At 45.3% G+C, this 19,720-nt stretch overlaps 1 protein-coding gene across 1 annotated transcript in view; it reads right to left on the bottom strand.

The window, feature by feature from the left end:
* EPC2 (enhancer of polycomb homolog 2) overlaps nucleotides 1–16,757 on the bottom strand; it is a 35,559-nt gene extending 18,802 nt beyond the window's left edge. The window contains exons 1-2 of the mRNA XM_082285401.1: nucleotides 16,376–16,757; nucleotides 2,709–2,868 (exon numbers count right to left, since the gene is read on the bottom strand). Of these exons, the coding sequence (XP_082141527.1) occupies nucleotides 2,709–2,868; nucleotides 16,376–16,528 (313 nt within the window). The 5' untranslated portion in view covers nucleotides 16,529–16,757. The remainder of the gene's footprint in view (nucleotides 1–2,708; nucleotides 2,869–16,375) is intronic.
* Between the last annotated feature and the right edge of the window lie 2,963 nt (nucleotides 16,758–19,720).

Genomic DNA, 19,720 nt, shown 5'->3' with positions numbered 1-19,720 from the left:
CATTATTCACCCTGGAGCTGGCCTGCAGCATGGCAGCTCCCTGGCTTCCAAAGCTATCACAAGACCCAGGTGTTTATGTGCTGTGGATGGAGCCATCCATCACTCCCTCCATCCGACCCCTGCCATGGCAGCTGAGGGAGCTGCTCCTGCAAGAGCTGCTGGAGAACCAGCCCTGTGTTCCAGCCCACAAGGACACCTCCTGCTAAATCCTGGGACTCAGGATGAATCCAGTGTTTTTCCTCCAGAACGTCTGCATTTCTACGGGGCACTGTTGGACAGGATCCCACCTGGAAAGTCTCCTCCAGGAATGCTCAGAACTTGCTGGTTTGCTCATTGCTATTGCAAACACAACATCCCAGTTCCCATCCTCTGCCACTCCACCCACTCCCAGCAGTACCTGCCAGAGGGATTTGCTTTTGTTTACTTGAGCTCCCCTAGGAACTGAGTTTGTACCAACTTACACAAATGCAATTTGTTTTTCAGTGAAGTTACACTGGACTGGGTTTAACTTAACCAAATTAACTAATTTCATTTAGCTAACTAAATTAAGGCTGTGGTTCCACATTCATTTGATGCTGCCACAGGCATGAGTTACCACTGAAACAAGCGGTTCCACTGCCTTCCCTCCCCAGCAAACCACGGCCCTGCCATCCTCTGTGCCAACACCAGCAACCGGGGCTGAGCCAAGGCAGCAAACTCATAAATACAGAGGGTCACCTAACCAAAAAACGAAATACAAACTTTCTGTCAAAAAACTTCACCTCTTAAGGATGGCTGGAGTTCATTCCCCACTTAAGGAACATTGTTTAATTGTTTCTGTGAGGGACGCTTGTTGTTTTCCATCCCCTTAGCTCTAATTCTAGGTCCTAGTGCACCAACTTAATCTCTTTGCTAATTATCAATAACTTAAAATGCATCTCCATGTTGCTGATGCTACAAATACTCTTGGAAAACTATTAAGCATGCTGGAATAATTAGAATAGTTCAAGGTTTTTTCCTTACATTCAGCTCAACATCACCTGAGTTGGCGCAACTGAGGTCAGCTAATGCCTGGAACCTTGCTTATTCACAAATTCCAGGCTTTACAAAGAAATTAACTTTTCTCTGCTTGGAACCACTGATCTAAATAAAAGAATGTAAAAAATATTAAAATCTTAGGCTACCAGAATCCCAGCAAAACATGATTTGCCAGAAATACTCACCAGTAAGCACGAATTATAGTATGTGCCCTCCTGGTGTTTTACATCAGTTTACATAATCTCCCTGGCCAAAGTGGGTATTGTTGCTATTTGTGCTTTTAGCATTAAAACAGAATTTCTAAGCAGTTTATGGAGCATAAAGCTGCCTTGTATCACACCTACTCCATCCAGAATATGTGGGAAAAATTATCTTGGAGCAGTATCTGATATTTATCTTCAGCTCAAATACCTTCTGTAATTCTGTCCAGAAAGACTGTGAGTCTCACCAAGACAAATAAAATTTTGGCATAATATACTTAACATTTTTAGACATGTTTATTAACAGTATTCACAGTTTTTCTGGCAGTGTCCAACAAAGAACAGAATAAAATACAATCCTCAATCAGCAGCTTGGTTTCAGTTCATTCACTTGCCTTCCTTGCAAGTTTGTTTTTTTTATTAAGGAGAGAAACAGTTCCTTATAGTTGATTTTTTCCCCATCACCTCTATGGTCTCTGTTGCATCAGAAAGGACCCTGAGCACATTATTTCAAAAATGTCCTGTTTTGTAAATAAATAGAAAAAATTGGACGCTTCACCACGCTGGTGAGAAATTACTCAATAATTAAATCAAAGGTTTTGCTACAAAGGTTAACTCCTGGGAGGAATCCAAGTGACCAAATAATCTCCTGGACCACATCCTGCAAAGGACAAACGTGATTTGGGTGCCAAGGAACAGCTAAACTGTAAGAGGGTGTCACTTGTCAACAGAACATCAACCAAAAGAAGTGTTAAGATTAATCCAGAGCCCACAAATTTGGATTAATGGGATCTTGTAAGACCTAACAAGCTAAGCTCACACAGAATGCTTCGTTTTATCTATAAAATAAACTCAGAGTTCCCTGCTGAAATGTAATTCCTCAGTTGTAGCCAAACTCAGAGGAAAGTGACTGTTACCCAGAACAGCCTGAACTTCAGGGGCAGCACAGCTGCCCTGCCCTGCCAGAACTCTATTGTGAGCAGCAGGACAAAGGCTGATGCCATTACAAAACTCTTCTGGTTTATTGATCCGCACTTACAGAGAACTTTGGAGTTAACAGGTGAGCAAGACAGCCTCTCTCCTGCTCCCTGCACCAGTATAAGCAACCAGGAAGCAGCCAGGCAGGTTCAGTTATTCCTTCTCAGGACTAGGAAGGAAAAAACCACAAGAAGAGAGGCTGGACCAAGAATACTGGAAGTCCAAAAGACGGGCTGAGGCTCAGCAGCTACTGCACAAGGACAGAGCATCAGCACAGAGCCCAGAAACAAACCCAGCAGCAAAACCCCCACATTCACCAGTAACCCTCAATTCTTCCAGACCTTGAGAAGACACTGGAATTTACAGACATAAATGGATTTTTGAGTCTTCCCACTTTTGAGTCTTTCTGACCATTGTAGCAACTTTGACCTCAAGACAAAGGTGACTCAGGTTAAACAAGGAGGGGCTGAACAAACAACACAACCCACAACAAGCCCAGTGTTTGTAACTTACGTTGGATGTGAATGAACTGCTTTGGTTGCTTGAACTCTCCTTTATACAAACGATTGTAGTAGTTGACATTGCTCTCTGCTTCAGGGACTGGGATAACCATGCTCTCCTTCTTTTCTCTGAAAACCTGCTGTGCTGAGATAGCCCGTTGCAAATGATGTTCCTGCAAGGGGAAAATGGGAGAGTTTATTTAGGTATCAGTGTACAAAGTGCATGTAAAGTCAGTCAGCCTTTTCTCCCACTGCTTCCTACAGGGTAACAGAGCGGAGGCTTTGCTGGGTTTTAGAGGCCAGCAGGATGCTTGTTGCCAGGATGGTGACAAGATGTGTTCGCCATCATTTAGTTTTCCTAATGGATGGGAATCTTGGAGCTGCAGCAAACGAGCTACAAACAGATGAAGAGAACCCTTTGTTGAGACACAGCCCACACCTTCCACCAGACTGGGAAAAAGACAAACATTCAAACTACACAAAATAACCTCAGCAGAAAATTAGGGCTGGGGAAAGCCAAACCCACTCAAACCTGTCAGAAAGAAAATGTATGCAAGAGCCGGCCTTTAAAGGATTATAAAGTCAAAAGAATAGCAAATTTCGTCATTCCTGTCTACCCAGCAATCCTTACTGGCCTTCTTTTAGAAGTTCAGCAAGTTAAGAGCAACAGGAAGAAGAGTTCTCACAGAATAACACCTGAAAAGCAGGGACTCCCCAAACAGGTATCACTTCATTTTATTGTTATGGGACAGAAGTCACAAATTCCACAGACACACTTCAGGTGAAACAGAGATCACAATAAATGTGGCAGTTCACAAAGATTTTTTCCCACACACTTTTAGTAGTTAACTCAGTGACAACCACCTAGTGTTGCAAGTCAGAGCTAACCTCTACCTTCTCTCTTAAAAGACTTTTCGTGTTAAAATTTAAACCACTGAAGAACTTCTCAGGCTAATACACCAAATGGCTATGCTGCCTTCTGTGTGCCCAGTGAACAGGAGTGACATTCCTCACCAGGACAGGACCTTAGATCCACATACAGCCATTGGGAAAAGTTAAGTACCAAGTTCTCCAAATCCAATATAAACCAAGCAAGCTGCAGTCTCCCAGCAGATGAGCTACTGGTGGAACCAGGAATGAAAACTTCATTCTGCTTTTACTGTTCTCCCCTAAAGCTTCCCAGATTTGAGGGGAGGGAGAGTGGCACAGCAGAATATCAACTTGAAATCCAAGCTCAGCTCTGTCACAGATCCATGTGACCTCACTTTGCCTGTTCCAGGGCTGCAGGTTATCCTCCAGCCATTCCCACACACCGAACTGCTGGGAAAAGCACTTGTTTCAGCAGGGAAAAAACCACACACACACACAGAAAGGGTTTGCTGCTCTATCTTCCTCCCTTTGGCTTTCTAGAGTGCCCCTCCCCACCGTTAACACTCCCAAGAGGCCAGGATCAACACCAGGAATGGGAACGTGCCAGCATTCCGGTGCCTGGCTGGCAGTGCAGCCTGGCACACACGGCAGTCTGGCACTCACACACTCTGCTACCCACTTGGAAATTCTCTCAAGAACAAGAGAGAATTAAAGAGAGGAACTCTTTAATTCTACAGAATGGTATTTTAAAAAAGGGGAGTGAATAAAAACCCTTTAAAAATATGTAAATTATATTTAATAAATTATCCCCTTTTAAGTATTAAGATTTACAGAAACACAAATAATGCAATTCCTGCAAAACGAGAGCAGCTTTGGGAATCTCCTGCAGCAGATGAAGCAACATTAAATCAATCAGGCTCCCAAGTGAGTGCTATTACAATTAAGACAAGCATGCAATCCAATAGTTGGTGTGATCTGCCTGAGTTACTCCACACTGAGTAAATCTGTCACTCCACCATTAAAACGTGTCTTGGAGAGCTTGGCAGTGCTGAGTAATTCAACTGCACAAAAACGGTTTCATTACTGGGTTGCTTTCAGCTGATGTCCCTGGAGCTGTTTACCAACAGTCCACAGCACAGAACTGCTGTAAGGACAGGCTTGATCTGTCCAAAATTCAGAACACCTTTTGGCTCTGCAGCCCAATAAAGTGTAATTCAGATGAGTAATTCAGATTCACAGCTGTTGTAGCACCGTAGTAAGCACACACAGAGTTCCCAAGGAGAGGCTGACAATAGGTGTTAGTACTCATTTCACTATAAAAAGCCTTCAAGCGTAACACAGCTTTCAAACAGAGATTTCAGCTTTCAGCAGTGCTGCTGTCACTCCTAGAACAGCAGAGCTCCAAAATAGATAGATAAACTATGTAAATTTTAAAATTAGGGGGAAAATACCTTCAAATCTTTCTGCTGAACATTGACTTCAGGAAAATTTAACTCCTGAACAGTTCTGTTTAAACAAACTCTGAAGATTTTTATATGAAAGCTGGGCTAATTAAATGGATTTATTTAACCTCAAAAAGTGATTTTACAGATAGATTTATTACCTGGTATATCAATGCAACTTTTGGTCTAGTTTTCACTTTTTTCTTACGGTTTTGAAAGACACAGCCAATATTTTAAGCTCACACTTTGTTCTGCAGTAGGGCAGATCCAAAGATCTTACACAAAATAAGGGAGCATTAGAGAACCAGTGATGACAGCAAACAGAACGTGCTGCCATGGGAATAAAAAGGAGTCCCTGACAAAGAGCGATTACCCACTAATTCCTTAAAAAGCACATCCTGACCTCTCTCTCCAGTATGACTACAAAATTTCAAACAAACACAGCTTAGACTGAGCTATTTCTTCAACTACCAGCATGAGGAAGATGTAAATGTTTAGGGTGTGTAACACTGCAGCTTGAGCACATTTAAACATTAAACCAGAACTGTTCTCTGAACCCCTTCTGAGACACCGCAATCCTGCCTTCCACTTTTCCTCAGAAGGGAAAAAGCCCCTGAAATTCCTACAATCCTGGTACCTAAAATACTCAGCTTTGGCTGCAGATATTCAGAGCCAGGTACCTTCACTGCCATTCCCTTCATCCCTGAAACACCACAGATTTCATGTTCTCCCTAAACCTCCTGTCTGGGAGTTTGTTCACTACAAAATAGAGTTCAACAATAGTAATAAGTTAACAGATAAGAGTGTCCTGAAGATTATTTTTGTTAAGCTTTAAGGGAAACAGTGATCAATACTGAATGTTACTTTTTACATCTTTTTCACCAATATTATGGAATCACAGAACAGTTTGGGTTGCAATCATCCAATTCCAGCTCCTTGTCACGAGCAGGGATGCTACCCACCGCACCTACTTCCTTTCATCCCACAAACCAGAGCACTTGGACCCTACAGACCAGTTTGGGTTTTCCTTAACCTTTAAATCCCCTGTTGCCACCCCCCAAGAGAAACAGAGTTTACCAAACTTTAAATAACTAAGTTTTTTGGTTGAGCATGGTTGGAGATGCCCAGGGCTGAACACCATCTTCACATGGAAAAGCTGATTTGTCTTAATTACCAAACTCCAATGAGCAATTCCATATTGCATAAAGACCCCTAGAAGACAAACCTTTAGGATTAAATGTACCTGTTCCCTTCCTCATACCTTAAAATACAAGCAAACCTACAACTCTTTAGAAGGTTGTTTCACTGCTGTAACCCCACAGCCCCCCAGGCAAGTATGATGGAACAGAAAAGTGAATTCATCAGCAGCTTTTCCTATTTAAAATAAGCTATTTCTAGGCCAACCTGGAGTCAGCCTTCCAATCTACCTGTACTAATAACAGAATTAAAGCAAAAAAACCAAACCCAATTAAAATGTACTGACGTCTAAATATCTCACTTGTTTAACGCTATATTTGAATTTGGAAATTTAAAAGGGACATTTTTATCTTTAATACTGAGATTTAGAAAATAAAAGTACAGAACTGCAGTTGGAAATGTGCAGACTCATCTTGCAAAGTCTCAACCACAGCGAGTAACACCTCTTGACAGCACTTCCAGAAAAAAAAGTGTCAGGAAGCTCAAAAGCTAATTTGGTCAGAAGCCTCCCTGCCTTGGAAAGCCTCAGCCCCATCTCCTCCCTCTCTGCACACAGATGCTTTTTCAGAGATTTCCAAGAGCAAAAGTGTAAACTCAAGCACCAGATTTTGTTTTCTTGTGCAGTTAACTCTTTCAATCCTACAGATCTGTTTTCCTTTCTCATCCCTCCCTCTGCTCTGGGAAGGAAGGACAACTGAAACAAGGAGTCACATAGAGAGCAGGAAATCAGCCTGTGCACCACAAAAATCCCCACGCTTGAGAGCTGAAACACATAGCTTCATTTCCAATTTATTTTGAGAAGCAAACACTTCAGAGATTAGCGAAGTTGATAATATGCATTTTTCTACTGATTTGATAAAGACTTCATCTAGTCATGAACCAGAATTGGTTCCTCTTGCCCCTTAAAACATTGTACTAATTATCGAGTAATGCAGGGCACTGGGCAAACCAGAAAAATCCAAACATTGAGTGGAAACCAATACACCCAAACCAAGGCTTTCGAGGAAGAACTCTTCTCAGTTTCCCTAAGGGGTTTCCAACACTCAGAGGAAGGAAGCTGAGGAAAACCCATAAGAAACAGGAGATACGCAAATGGGAAGGGCTCGTGGAACCGCTTCTTAGTTTCACTTTTGGCCCTATCAAGTTCTTCCAACATGATATCCCCCACCCTTTCTTAAAAAAAAATAATCTCAAGAACCACCTGCTCCACACTTGCCTTCCATACTGCTGAATTATGAGTACAGGCCCAATGCACTAAGGGTCAGCTGCTCTTACTGACTCAGTGAGGGGAGGCAGGGGAAAGTGAATCAAACTGGGCTGCTGCATCCTAAAAATTCACAAAAGTCCCTGGAATGGGTGAAATTCCTCACTGTGAGGGTGGGGAGGCCCTGGCACAGGGTGCCCAGAGAAGCTGTGGCTGTCCCTGGATCCCTGGCAGTGCCCAAGGCCAGGCTGGATGGTGCCTGGAGCAGCCTGGGATAGTGGAAAGTGTCCCCACCCATGGCAGGGGGTGGAACTGGATGGGCTTTAAAGTCCCTTCCAACGCAAACATTCACTGACTTTTCCATCACTTTCTTCCCTTTCCCAGTTGTTAAATAACTGGAACTTCCCAAAGCAGCATCAAAGCCAAGCCAATCTGGGATTACTTTACCTTCAAATCCCGGGATTACAGCCCATCACCTGAAGGGTATCTCTGGAATTCTGATGTTGGATCAACCCAACAGAAGAGCCCCCAAAACTCCCAGCCCTGCATGACACCTGAGCAGCCCTGGATGACACCTCGTGTCCAGGTAAAGACATCTCCAGAGGAGAGGAGATGTGAATCTAAATGAGGAGAAGTCCAGTTTGGACCAAAACAATGCCCAGGAATGCCTTCCCTCCCCCTCTGGCACTACCCTAGAGTCAACTGAAGCACTACAAAGCACTTCAGGAAGTAAGAGTGGCCATCAGCCCACAGACCCTGATAAAGGGACAGGGACAGTGAGATGTGCACATATCACAACCATTTTTGTGTTTCTATCTGCAGCACCAAACAGAATAAAACAAGTAAAACATTCTCTAAATAGCTTCAGTCTAGAAAAAAGGAAACAATGCAATTTCAACCATCCTATGTCAAACTGGACATGAAACAACCGTGAGATATCCCAAGTATTACCCCGAGTGGGACAGCAGTAACGTACAAGAACATGAGCAATCTCTCATCCCTAAAAATAATGATTATTCACTATTTATGAACATATGGACACAAAACTGTCACTGCCTATGAGATGTCAAAAAACCCACAGCCACTACAACTCTGTATTTTAAAGTGACATTTATTTACAAAAGTCCCCAGTCTACCAAAACATGACTATAAACTAATTATTAAAAATAAAGTTACTACTATAACAAAGAATTAAATTATTAAAAAATCCTTTTGGAAAAGCTGTTTCTGGTACTAGATGACAAATTTCTGTTTACAGAAGAGCGGGATTTTTTTCCAAAAAAGCTTTATGAGAATATTGTTACAAATAACATAACATGTAGTCCAAAGAGCACCTTGGGCTACACTGGTGTCACTCACAAGATAACAAATGATTCAATTAGGAATCCTGATATCCCAGTCAAAGCAGGATGGCAGGGTCTGCACCAACATATAGAAATATTCTCTCATTTTTCATGTCATGAACCCCACGATGCATTTTTAAAGGCTGAGATTCCTCACCAACGAGCTTTGCCCTTTATTAAATCCAATATTATCCATGGAACCCACATTCTGTTTGATTGCTGGCTGCACACACAAACACCTCCATGTGACCGTGAGTCACAGAACCGCTCCTTGCAGCGGGGAGGAGGAAGAGTCACCAGGAGGGAGAACTGGAAATTCTCCAGCAGGAGCTGACAGGCGAGCACAGCACCTCTCCCCCTCCTGCTGCACTCTGCATTTAACCTAAGCCTGTGGGGAACACTTTTATCCCAGGATTAATATCCAGAGTTCTTCTTTAACTCAGGCACACGCACCTACAGCAGGGAATTTGTGTTTTACAGAGTTTTTAAACAAATGGTGTTTTCATCACCGAAGTGATGCTACCTGGAGTGGTGGAGACCAGATGAACCACACAGAAATCCCTCACATTATAATTAATCATGTCAGAGATTGGTTCTACAGTTTGGACAACTTAAGAAAAGGTGACAGAAATTAAAACACACATACAGTAATTGATAGAAATTAAAATTATTGAAAATTAGCCACAAAACTCCATTTTAAACCAAATACCTTTAACTCAAGAAACATCTAGTATTATTTTTTCAGCTTTCTGTAGTGTCGGTGTCTCCCTTAATTATCCAGTCTCTGGATACCACTGCAGACACTGAATGTTTTGCTTACATCCAAGTCTGGCACAGGGAATCCAACATCACTGAGATGCTTCAAAGTAGAAACAGTTTTTGTTATGCAACACAGACTGGTCTAAGATACACCAAGTGTGAGCTGCAGCCAGAGAAATGGCACAAAGCTGAGAAAAACAAATTATAAATTCCAATGTAAACACGAGAAAACAACCATGGCAAAAGAGGAAGTGTTTATGCTGGCTCAGAACTGATCCGTGGATGAACCACTTTGTGTGTCCCAGGGGGCAGGAGCAGAGAGGAGTTTACTGATACGGAAAACTGGTAGAAAAATGACATCTCACCGACTGGGAAGAGCCTCACAAGCGAAGCTGAGCAAATCTTCACTTCTTGCAATGAAAGATGACACAAAACATCTTACAGAGAACAATTCTGCCAATGGGGAGGTGTTGAGCACTCAAACTTGAGAGACCACAGGTGTAAATGTATTAATGACAGCTAGAACTGCACCAAAGGAAATCAGGCAAATTAAGAACTCAGATTTTTTTCTGCAAATTTCTGCTGCCTTGCATTTGCAGCACTTCACCTGCCACGGACAGAGGTGTTTTAATCCACCACCTTCAGCCCCACTACACTGTGATTAGTATATATTAACAAGTAGGAATTTGCAAAATGGATTAAAAATTAAAACTTTTAAATAGTATATTCTCAAATACTTTATTTCTTTGACTTGGAGAGAGTGAACATTAAATGCAAAATTGTGACAGTCTGTACTGATGTTACTTTTAGTTTCATAAAATTATTTTTGCTACTCCTTACACCTTCTTATATATAGGAATTCAGTTCTAGTTCCACTCTTCTCTACTTGTTACAGAAACTTCAGTTCTACAATTGATCTTCACCACCACTGGCTTTTAGGACACCCAAGGTTTATGTAAATACTAAATGAGTTATTTACCTTTCCAAAAGTTGAACTGTTAGAATGATAAATATGCTGTGGCATAAACAAGGCATTGTTTATTAGCCTTGCTGGTAAAATAAATTACAAATAACCTTTTGAACATCTAGCACCAGTCAAAATGATCTTTCTTATGAAAGATAATTAAGAATGGAGGTTACTATAAGCAGTTTTAATGTCTGTTGATCCGAATCATTCGAACAGGACATTTCAACTGATTTCAGTCAAAACAGAAATTGTACCAAGCCACTCAGTTTTGCCAAGCAGAAATCCAGCACTCCGTAAATCCAAGGACGCCCGAGGTATTTCTTTCCAAGGTTTCCTCAAACTGAAGGAAAAGGAAAGACTGCTCCCTACATTTGAGAGGTCCCAGAGCTGAGCCGTAACAGCTCAACGAGGCAGATTCCAAAGTGCTCTCCTAAGCTTTTGTCATGGAATTACACCTCCTGCCGAGGAACCCTTCCTACAAGGGAAAGTTCCTGCATAATGAGCCGAGGTGTGCCTCAATTAACAGCCCGGCAGCTCCTTTTGTGCTCGCAGGGACACGGGCACCCAAACCCGCCCGGGCAGCTCTCCCAGCCCGGCTCACTGACCCGGCGCAGCCTCTAGCCTGCAGCAAAAATGCAGCTTTATCTAAATTACCAGAGCGGTGTTAAGATAGGGCTGAACCCATCTAACCTCGGGGTGACACCGATTCTCCATTCTCATCTCTATCCCCACGTGCTCCTGGTGAAAGGAAGGATGCTCTCTCCCACAGTGGGCTATCACCACCCTTTATCAAGGCCCCAAAAAGCAGCATGTCCCTTCTACCTGCAGGTCGGCTACTCCGGCTCAGCTTTATCTTAGCACACTCAGAGATCAATTACATTTGTCCCGGGCTAAGCTGATATCCCAAGCACTTGTTGCACGTTTGCTGATAGGTGTTAATGTGATAAGCCCTAATAAACGGCTCGGGAGGTGGAGACTTAAAAGCAAATCTTGGTCGTGTTTAACTTCAGCCACAACAAATTAAACCCGAAGCTCCTCAGTTTAACAGTTCCCCAGTGCTCAGCTGCCGGGGGTTAACTCTGATTCACCGCTATCAAACGGGACATTAAACAGGGACCAGAGATTCTGCAGGTGAAGGCAGAGGAAGGATGAAGCATAAGAGCTGAAAACGGAAATAATGGCTGGGAAATGGAATTGAAATGTGCACTTGGGATGAACATCACTGCACAAGACGATGGGACTCGGAGGGAGGGAGAAAAGTACAGAAGCTCAAGGCAGGGAAAGACCTCAAACAAAACTAAAGTTCAAAATTCTGTGAATAAAGATCACAATCCAGCATTTTGCTGCCTAATGCCAAACATACTTCAGTAATCTCAGCAGTCTCCAAATACTCCCAAAGTAAGTAAATAAATACAGGTGCTTAACTCAAACTGAGGAATAACTTACACTGGGAACTGTATTTCCCCAGCAGATAACCCAGTTGACTTTAGTCAAACAAACCCAATTCCTTTCCTAAGCAAAGTGTGCTGTCTTGATTTCACCTGTTTTTACATGGAAATACAATCCTTGGAGTTTCTCACGTAGATTCCCATGAAGTCTTTCAGAGGGATTTCTGTTTTACAGAATATTTGCATGGTTGGAGCTGAAGTTATCCTCTGTTGACCTGCTGTTTTACACACTGCTGTCCAGGCTTCTTTGTTCTACAAAGCCTCTCGTTTGTAAGGAACTTTGAGGGTTCAACCACAGGTTATGAATGCACAGCCCACACACAAACATCCAGTTAGGAGCAAGTTCAGTCCACGTGGGGAGCGATTTACATGGATTTGTGTTTTTAAACCCAGACCTGAGTGCATCAGACAGTACCAGGTAAGTACTTCTGAGCAGCAGCTTCAGTAAATCCTCACACATTTGATACTCTCCCAGTTCCCTGTATCAAAAGAAAATATTCATTATGGGTATTTTTGCTGATACAGTTTAACAGGAAAACTAGGACTTGTGCAAAGCTAAAAGCTTCCTGCTTTGAAAGGAGAATGAAGATGCTGTTCCAGGAGCATCACGAGCTCCAGGGCACCTCAAAGCTGGACGATGAGCACTTCAAGTTCCAATGTTACAACAGAAATTGAACAAACTAAGAACTAAGCAAGGAAAAAAAATCAAGTTAACTATTTCCAGTCAAAATACTCACAACTGAACGTTGTATTTAATGATCAGAGAAAGCTTATCCCGAGGTGATCCCTGAAGGGCTGGGAAGGAAAGTCCCTTCCCACGGGTACTGTGTCAGCATTTCTGCAGCGTCAAACCACGTCCTTAACTTGCCATTCCTGCACTTTTCCTCTCTAACCTCAGCCCTGTGATGCCATGCCAAGCTGAGCTGTCAATGAACGGATGTTCAAACAAGGATTGAGATGAAGGCTCAGATAGCTCTGACCAGGCAATCCCGGGATCACCCATTACCAGCACATTTTCGGCTTCCTCACACCTCAGGTAAATTCACTTCCCAGAGCCTTCCGTGTGAATGTGCCTCATTACTAAGTAGGATTTCACCTCACAATGTGCAACTCAGCAATCTCCAGCAACAGATATTCAAATGAAAACAGTTATGTGATAAGAAACAAAACCAGGGCTTATCTATTCTGCAACTTTCTCCCTTTCCAGTCAAAACAATTCATTAGCATTAGGAAATACGAGTCTTACTCATCAGAAAAAAAAACGTGTGCCTGCTCAGTTTCTGAACTCACAAAAGGATACCTTCCTGCTTCTGCTTAACAGCGACTGCTCCCTCACGTGAGTTTAGAAGCAAACCCACACAGTTTTCTTCCTCAGGTTTAATTTAGAGTAAATTATAAACATTTGTAACGTAAACATGCTACAGAACAGAAACCTAATTCTTTCACAGCTGGAATCTCCAAGTGAGAGAAACGAGCTGCTGATTTGTGAAACGCTGCGAGTGGATATAAATCTCTGAGATACTCATGCAGAAACAGTTCCAGAATATTCATCAAGAATAAATGGACCAAAATCTGCACTTTTGTATGTACAAAAGATCCATCACCAACTAATTAAATGACATGCCTGCACCAGCGAGGCTGGGTTGTAATGAACAAGGCAGACATGTCACTCAAGCATTTTAAATCCTGCAGATCTGTAAATAATGATGATTTCCAGTGGAATAGATCCCCGAAGGTGCTGTCTGACCCCATAACACACTGTGCTACAAGCCCTTTCTGATGCCACCAAGGCTTCCCAGAGGGTGGCACCGGGAGGACGGCATCCTGGGGCCAGAGGAACACGAGGTTTATGGTTCTGTGCAGCAAATGGAAAACAGCAGCCACCCCGAGGCTTCAAACAACTTTCACTTGGGATAAAAGGCCTTGAGACACTCTAGAAATTGAGGTGACAGAAATGAGTGTGCAGAGATTTCTCTCTCCCTCCAAAAAATCCCTTTCAAAATACACACCAAATCGATCACAGCAGCATTTACTAAGAATTCAAGCTGTTTAGGTAGTTTTCAAATATTTAACTACTGTCATCCATAGCAGCTGTTCCTAGAAGGGCTTTCATATCATTAAAAAAAAGAAGTACATTAAAGAATTCTCTATGTAACACTGGGAGAAGGACAAGCCATGAATGAAACCATCACCACATGACAATAATCTGAATAACCTAAGAATAGCAGTTTATAATCTTGCCTGGCTGATGCATCTCGCACTATGTTTATATACTGCTTCAGTCATTTCATTTTGATACCATTACATAATATATCAAACAGAGCCACATGTCAGGGCAGGGAAAACAAACCTCCCCCTCACAGAAAAACAAATTTTTAGGATAGCACTAAAGTAGTTTTATTGAAGTATAAATCTAATCTTCTCAATCGTTTAAGCAGCTTGTTTGCTTGAACTCTTACAGCAATTTTCCATTAACAACTTTTATTTTCAACATGATTTATCAAAATAACAGCATTTTTTAGGAATTCATTTAAATATTGAATACAAACACAACACTGCAAGATAGACTTTCAAGGCTGAGAAAACCAAATTAGTCTCCAATATTGCTTCATTAGTACCTCAGCATTGTTCCTTTTAACTACAATCCCAGATTGTAGCAGAGCTACTCTTGGGGAATTACTGAAGTTTTGATCACAGTATATTATACACAGTAAATTAAAAAAATAAAACCCTGCCATGATAAGACAGAGGATTCCTTTTAATACCAACAGTCAGGTGAGAAAAAGCAATGAGGCAAGCATGGAGCCTCCTTTGACAGCTGCAACCTCGGAAAAGCCAATCCACAGGCACAGAGGTTTGGCTGAGGCGGAGACACGGATTCATTGAGGAAATTCTGGAGGGTGCATTTACTATCGGCTCTGCAAGTACAGACACATCAGGCGACAGCCCCTGTCTGAGCTTACACAACTCCCAGGAGCACAAAACAAACCTTACTCTTACAGAAAAGTGTTTTAAGATCAGCAAGACAAAGCAGTGTATTGGGAGGACACCAGAACTGCGGGCAAGCGTTTTCAAAGCTGTCCTACTGCTCACCAAAAACCCCAGAAACTTATATTTACCTAGGCGGACAAAAGCTTTTCCACTACAAGCAGAACGCATATCACATGTCCACGCTGAACACTGGCTGATTGATTTGGAAATAACATTTAAAGCTCCAACGCTTCACGCGACGCGTCCAGCTGACGCCTCTGCCAAGCGATGCACACCAAGCAGCACAAACCATCGGTGTGAAATAACTCCGAGCAGCACCGGGGGTGGCTGCAGGAACAGAGACACTGTCCCACACGGGGAGCCAAAGCTGCTGTGTGTCTCTTCAACCCCACATGTGCACAATGTGTGTGTCCGTGTGTGCCGGGCTGTCCCCTCAGCCCCGCATGGGCACAGTGTGTCCGTGTGTGCCGGGCTGTCCCCTCAGCCCCGCATGGGCACAGTGTGTCTGTGCCCAGCACAGGGACTGACAGCACCGCCAAGACACGGAGCTGCCGCCGGGCTCGGGGACACCCGGCCGGAGAGAGGGACAGCGCGTCCCGCTCCCGCCGTCCCTCGGAAAGCGAGAAGCTGGCCCGGACCCGCTCGCTCCTTGTGGAGTGGCACAGCACAGCACGCTGCACCCAGCACTTTCACGCCGCCACCACCTCCCCAGCTCCAGCCCGAGCGACTTGACAGCCACGCACAAGAGGGTTGGCAGGAGTAGTATCAGCTTTAGTCCACAACGCGCCGAGCACCCCGAGCCACTCCGGCAGCCCGAGCCCGCTGCAACACCCCGGCATCCCGAGCACCCCGCACCGGCACATCCCGAGCCCGCTGCGGCATCCCCGAGTCGCCGCTCCAGCATCCCGGCTCCGATACTCCGCTCCGGCACCCCGCTCCGCTCCGGCACAGCGAGCCAGCACCCCGAGCCGCTCTGCCGCTCGAACATCCCGAGCTGGCCCCGGCATCCCGAACTGACAACCCGAGCCACTCCGGTACCCCGCGCACGCTCCACCGCTCTGACATCCCGAGCCGCTCCGGCAGCCGGAGCCCGGTCGGCAGCCCGCGCCGCTCCGCCGGGCCGGCGCCCCGCTCCGCCGCTCTGACACCACGCTCCGCCGGTCCGACACCCCGCTCCGCTCCGCGCTCGCCGCGCTGCCGCCGGCCCGTCCCGCCGCCCTCACGCCGAGTCCCCCCCGCTCACCCGCGCCCCGCGGCCGGGACGCGCAGCAGAAGATGGCGGACGGCGGCAGGGCCCGCTCGCGGCGCCGGACCGAGGCTTACGCTGCGCCGTTTGCGCAGCGCCCCGCGCGCCCCGCGGCAGAGCGAGCGTAGCGCGCTTGGTGAATACCGGCGGCCGGTTCCCCGTGCGGGGGGTGCCTGTAAACAATGGTGCCCCCCCTGCGCCGCGCTCCCTTACCGATTCTTCCTCCTTCTCCATCCCCGTAGGCATCTGCGGCACGGCCCGGTTGATGGAGACGCAGTCGTTGAGGTCGGGCATGTCCTTGCCGCGGTAGATGGGCAGCGGTTTGGCGGCGTCTAGCGCCCGGGCGCGGAAGGAGAGTTTGCTCATTGTCTCCCCCTCACAATAACACCCCGGGGCCGGGCGGGCGGGGGGGGGGGGGGGGGGGCCTTCAGTGCGGCCTCGCCGCCGCCTCCCAGCCGCTCCCGCGCCGCGCCCGCGCCACCATGGAGGGTCCCGCCGCCCCGGCGCAGCTCCCGGCGGGGCCGCCCGTAGCCCGCAGCGCACGCCCCGCAGCCCTAGATCCGCACCGGGCTCGCTCGGTCCGCTGCCTGCGCCATGGCAAACATGGCGGACATTAACCACAGCCGCTCGGCCCTCCCGGCAGCCCGCGCGGCGGGAGCGGCGCTGCGCGCGCAGCCGAGGGCGGGAGGCTGAGGGAGCCTCAGGGAGCCTGAGGGGGGCGGCGGGACCGGGTGAGAGCGGAGCGCGGTGAGCGGCCGGAGTGAGCCCGCCGTGTCCCCGCCGGGTGCCCGAAGTGTCCCCACAGTGTCTCTACAGTGTGCCTGCAATGTCCCCGCAGTGTTCCCGCAGTCTCCGTGCCGTGCCCTGCCCCCACGGTGTACTTCTAGACAGTGTCCCTATATTGTCCCCACAGTGCCTTCCCAATGTCTCTCTGCCGTGCCCCAGCAGTGTCCCGGCTGGGTCCCCACTGTCTCCTCACAGTGTCCCCGCAAAGCCCCTGCCATTTCCCCCACAGTGTCTCTACTGTGTCCCACGTTGTCCCTGCCGTGTCCCCATAGTGCCCTCCCTGTCTCCCCCACAGTGTCCCCGCCGTTTCCCCTACAGCGTCGACACCGTATCTCCACAATGTTCCCGTTGTGTCCCCACAGTATCCTCGCAGTGTCCCCACAGTATCCTCGCAGTGTCCCCAATGCCTCCCCACCCTGTCCCCACAGTGTCCCCACTGTCCCTGATAACGTTGCCCGTGTCCCAGCAGTGTCCCCACAGTCTCCCTGCCATGTCCCCACAGTGGCCCCACCATGTCCTCACCGTCTCCTCACAGTGGTCCCACAGTGTCCCTGCTCTCTGGACAAACCAGCGGTTTTCTCTCCTCAGTGTGTTGGTCAGTGTGGGCTTAAAGTGTTCCAGCCATGAAAACGTCAGGAGGGTTGACACAAACCAACACTTCGGACACAAACTTGTGCCTGCGCAAGTGGGTTTGGAATGACTCTGGAGACTCCACACTCTCCCTGGGAACCTGTTCCCATGCTCTGCCACCCTCATGGAAAATTGTTCCTCATGCTGAGGTGCAACTCCTTGTTTCAGTTTACTAAACTCCTTCATCACTCTTTCCATCAAGGGCAATGTCCTGCAACTTGGAACTTAGTAATCCCAAATTCTCACCTGGACAAAGCCTCAGTCCTCTGCCTATCCAGAGTTTCCTGCAAGAGTTGACATTAGTCTGCAAAACCCTTCATCAAAGACCTTTAGTACCTCAAATATATCCTCACTTCCATTTTATTTTGACACCCTGAGACCAGGCAGCTGCTTCTCTCACCTCTACCTTAGAGCTCTCACAGGAGTTGTCAGCGTCACCTTCTGAAATAAGCTGAAACTCTTACTCAAAACTTCACTGTTTGGATCACTGTGCCAACTGTACATAATTTCCTTTTTTAAAAATTAGAAAAAAATAGGTTCAGTCTCTGAATTGCCTCTTATTTTTAGTTACCTGTTGTGTTTTTTATTTACATGGTTTTGTATAGCAAATACAACTGCTGTTCGTGACAAACACATGATTTACAAAATGAAGGATAAAGAATTGTGTCAACTAGAGAGAGAGAGAGGAAGATGAAACAAGCACAGGAATACACAAGAGGGAAAAAGAAGCAGCAAGAACATTGTGTTCATCAGTCACGGACCCAAATTAGCCTGGGAAAGAGATCTGGAAATTATATTAACTACTCCTGTGAAAGCATCAGGTGAGTGTTCAGTCATGTGAGCACATGAATCTTTAAAAATATGAGAAAAGAAACAGAGAACAAAACTGTGTTAGACTGCACTTATTTATAATTCCCTTAGAATATTTTTGTTCCATAAGATTGACAATTTTTGCCTTGGATTAGAATTAACCGGTAAATATTTAAAATTTGTATGGTTTATCTTAGAGTTTATAATTCAGCACTGTTCTAGGAGTGGCCACACTTTCCACACCCCAAATGGGTTTGGTGCCCCTAAAGCAATTCAGGATTAATTGGCAGCGGCACAGGGTTGGCATTTTCGAGCAGTGATTGTGACATCATCCTGCATGAGCTGAATTTTCCACCTGGATGCCATCACCTGGAGTGTGCTGGGGCCCAGCTGCACAGGTGACATCCCTGTGAGAGGTGGGGTGGCTGCTGGAACAGTCAGTTCCTCCTCAAGTACTTCCTTGAGTAGTTAAAAACCACCACGACTTTCCTCCTCCTGCTTCTGCAAGAAAGAGGCATTTTCAAACTGCTGTAAGATTTTTTCCCCCTTTCAGTCAGCACAGCTGAACAATAGATAATAATAACCTTTTCCTTTTGTGTGCATGTTCTGCTCTTTTTTACTGCTTAAATAAAAAAGAGAAAAGTACAAAAATGAAACATGTTTACCCTCCAGCTGGCTCCTAGTCCTAAACTCATCCCATTATTTTACGTCTACAAGCAATGCAATTTTTTTAAAATGATGCCCTGTAGGATACAGAAAAGGGTTTTTATGCAGTCAAAACAGTCATTGCACAGAACTGAACATGGGCAGAACTGAAGTTTCAGCTTACATTAGTTTAGCTTTAAGAACCATCCATCTTTTAAGCACATAATCTGGTCTCTTCCTCCTGTAAAATCTTACAGGTTTTCTGAAGAATTCTAGCTGTAAAAAATTATGAGCTGTAACTCAGCTGTAGACAAAATAATTTATTTTCATGCACAAATCAAGGAAACAATGTCTCAAACTTATTTGTTCAATAGTTGAATTCTGACTCATCTTCATAGAGATTATGGAATTGAATATGCACATTTGAACACTGGATAGACCAAAAATCCTTGGATTTTATTTAAACATATATATCAGTGGAAATGTCAGAGCTGTATAGGCTTGGGGGCTTTGTCACATCCTTGCTCTTGGTTCTGCTTCTCCATAGTGACATTTAACACAAGGAATCCTTGTTCTCACCATGGCTGCATAAAGCCTGGGATATTTTTTGAGGTCTTTTTTCAGATTTATCCTCTTTATTTGTTAGTTTAGGATTTTTTTTTTCTAATAGTACATATCTCACTGCAT

This window comes from Coloeus monedula (assembly GCF_965178545.1).
Source record: "Coloeus monedula genome assembly, chromosome: 7".
Lineage (NCBI taxonomy): Eukaryota > Metazoa > Chordata > Aves > Passeriformes > Corvidae > Coloeus > Coloeus monedula.
This window is presented reverse-complemented; position numbering and strand designations above follow the sequence as displayed.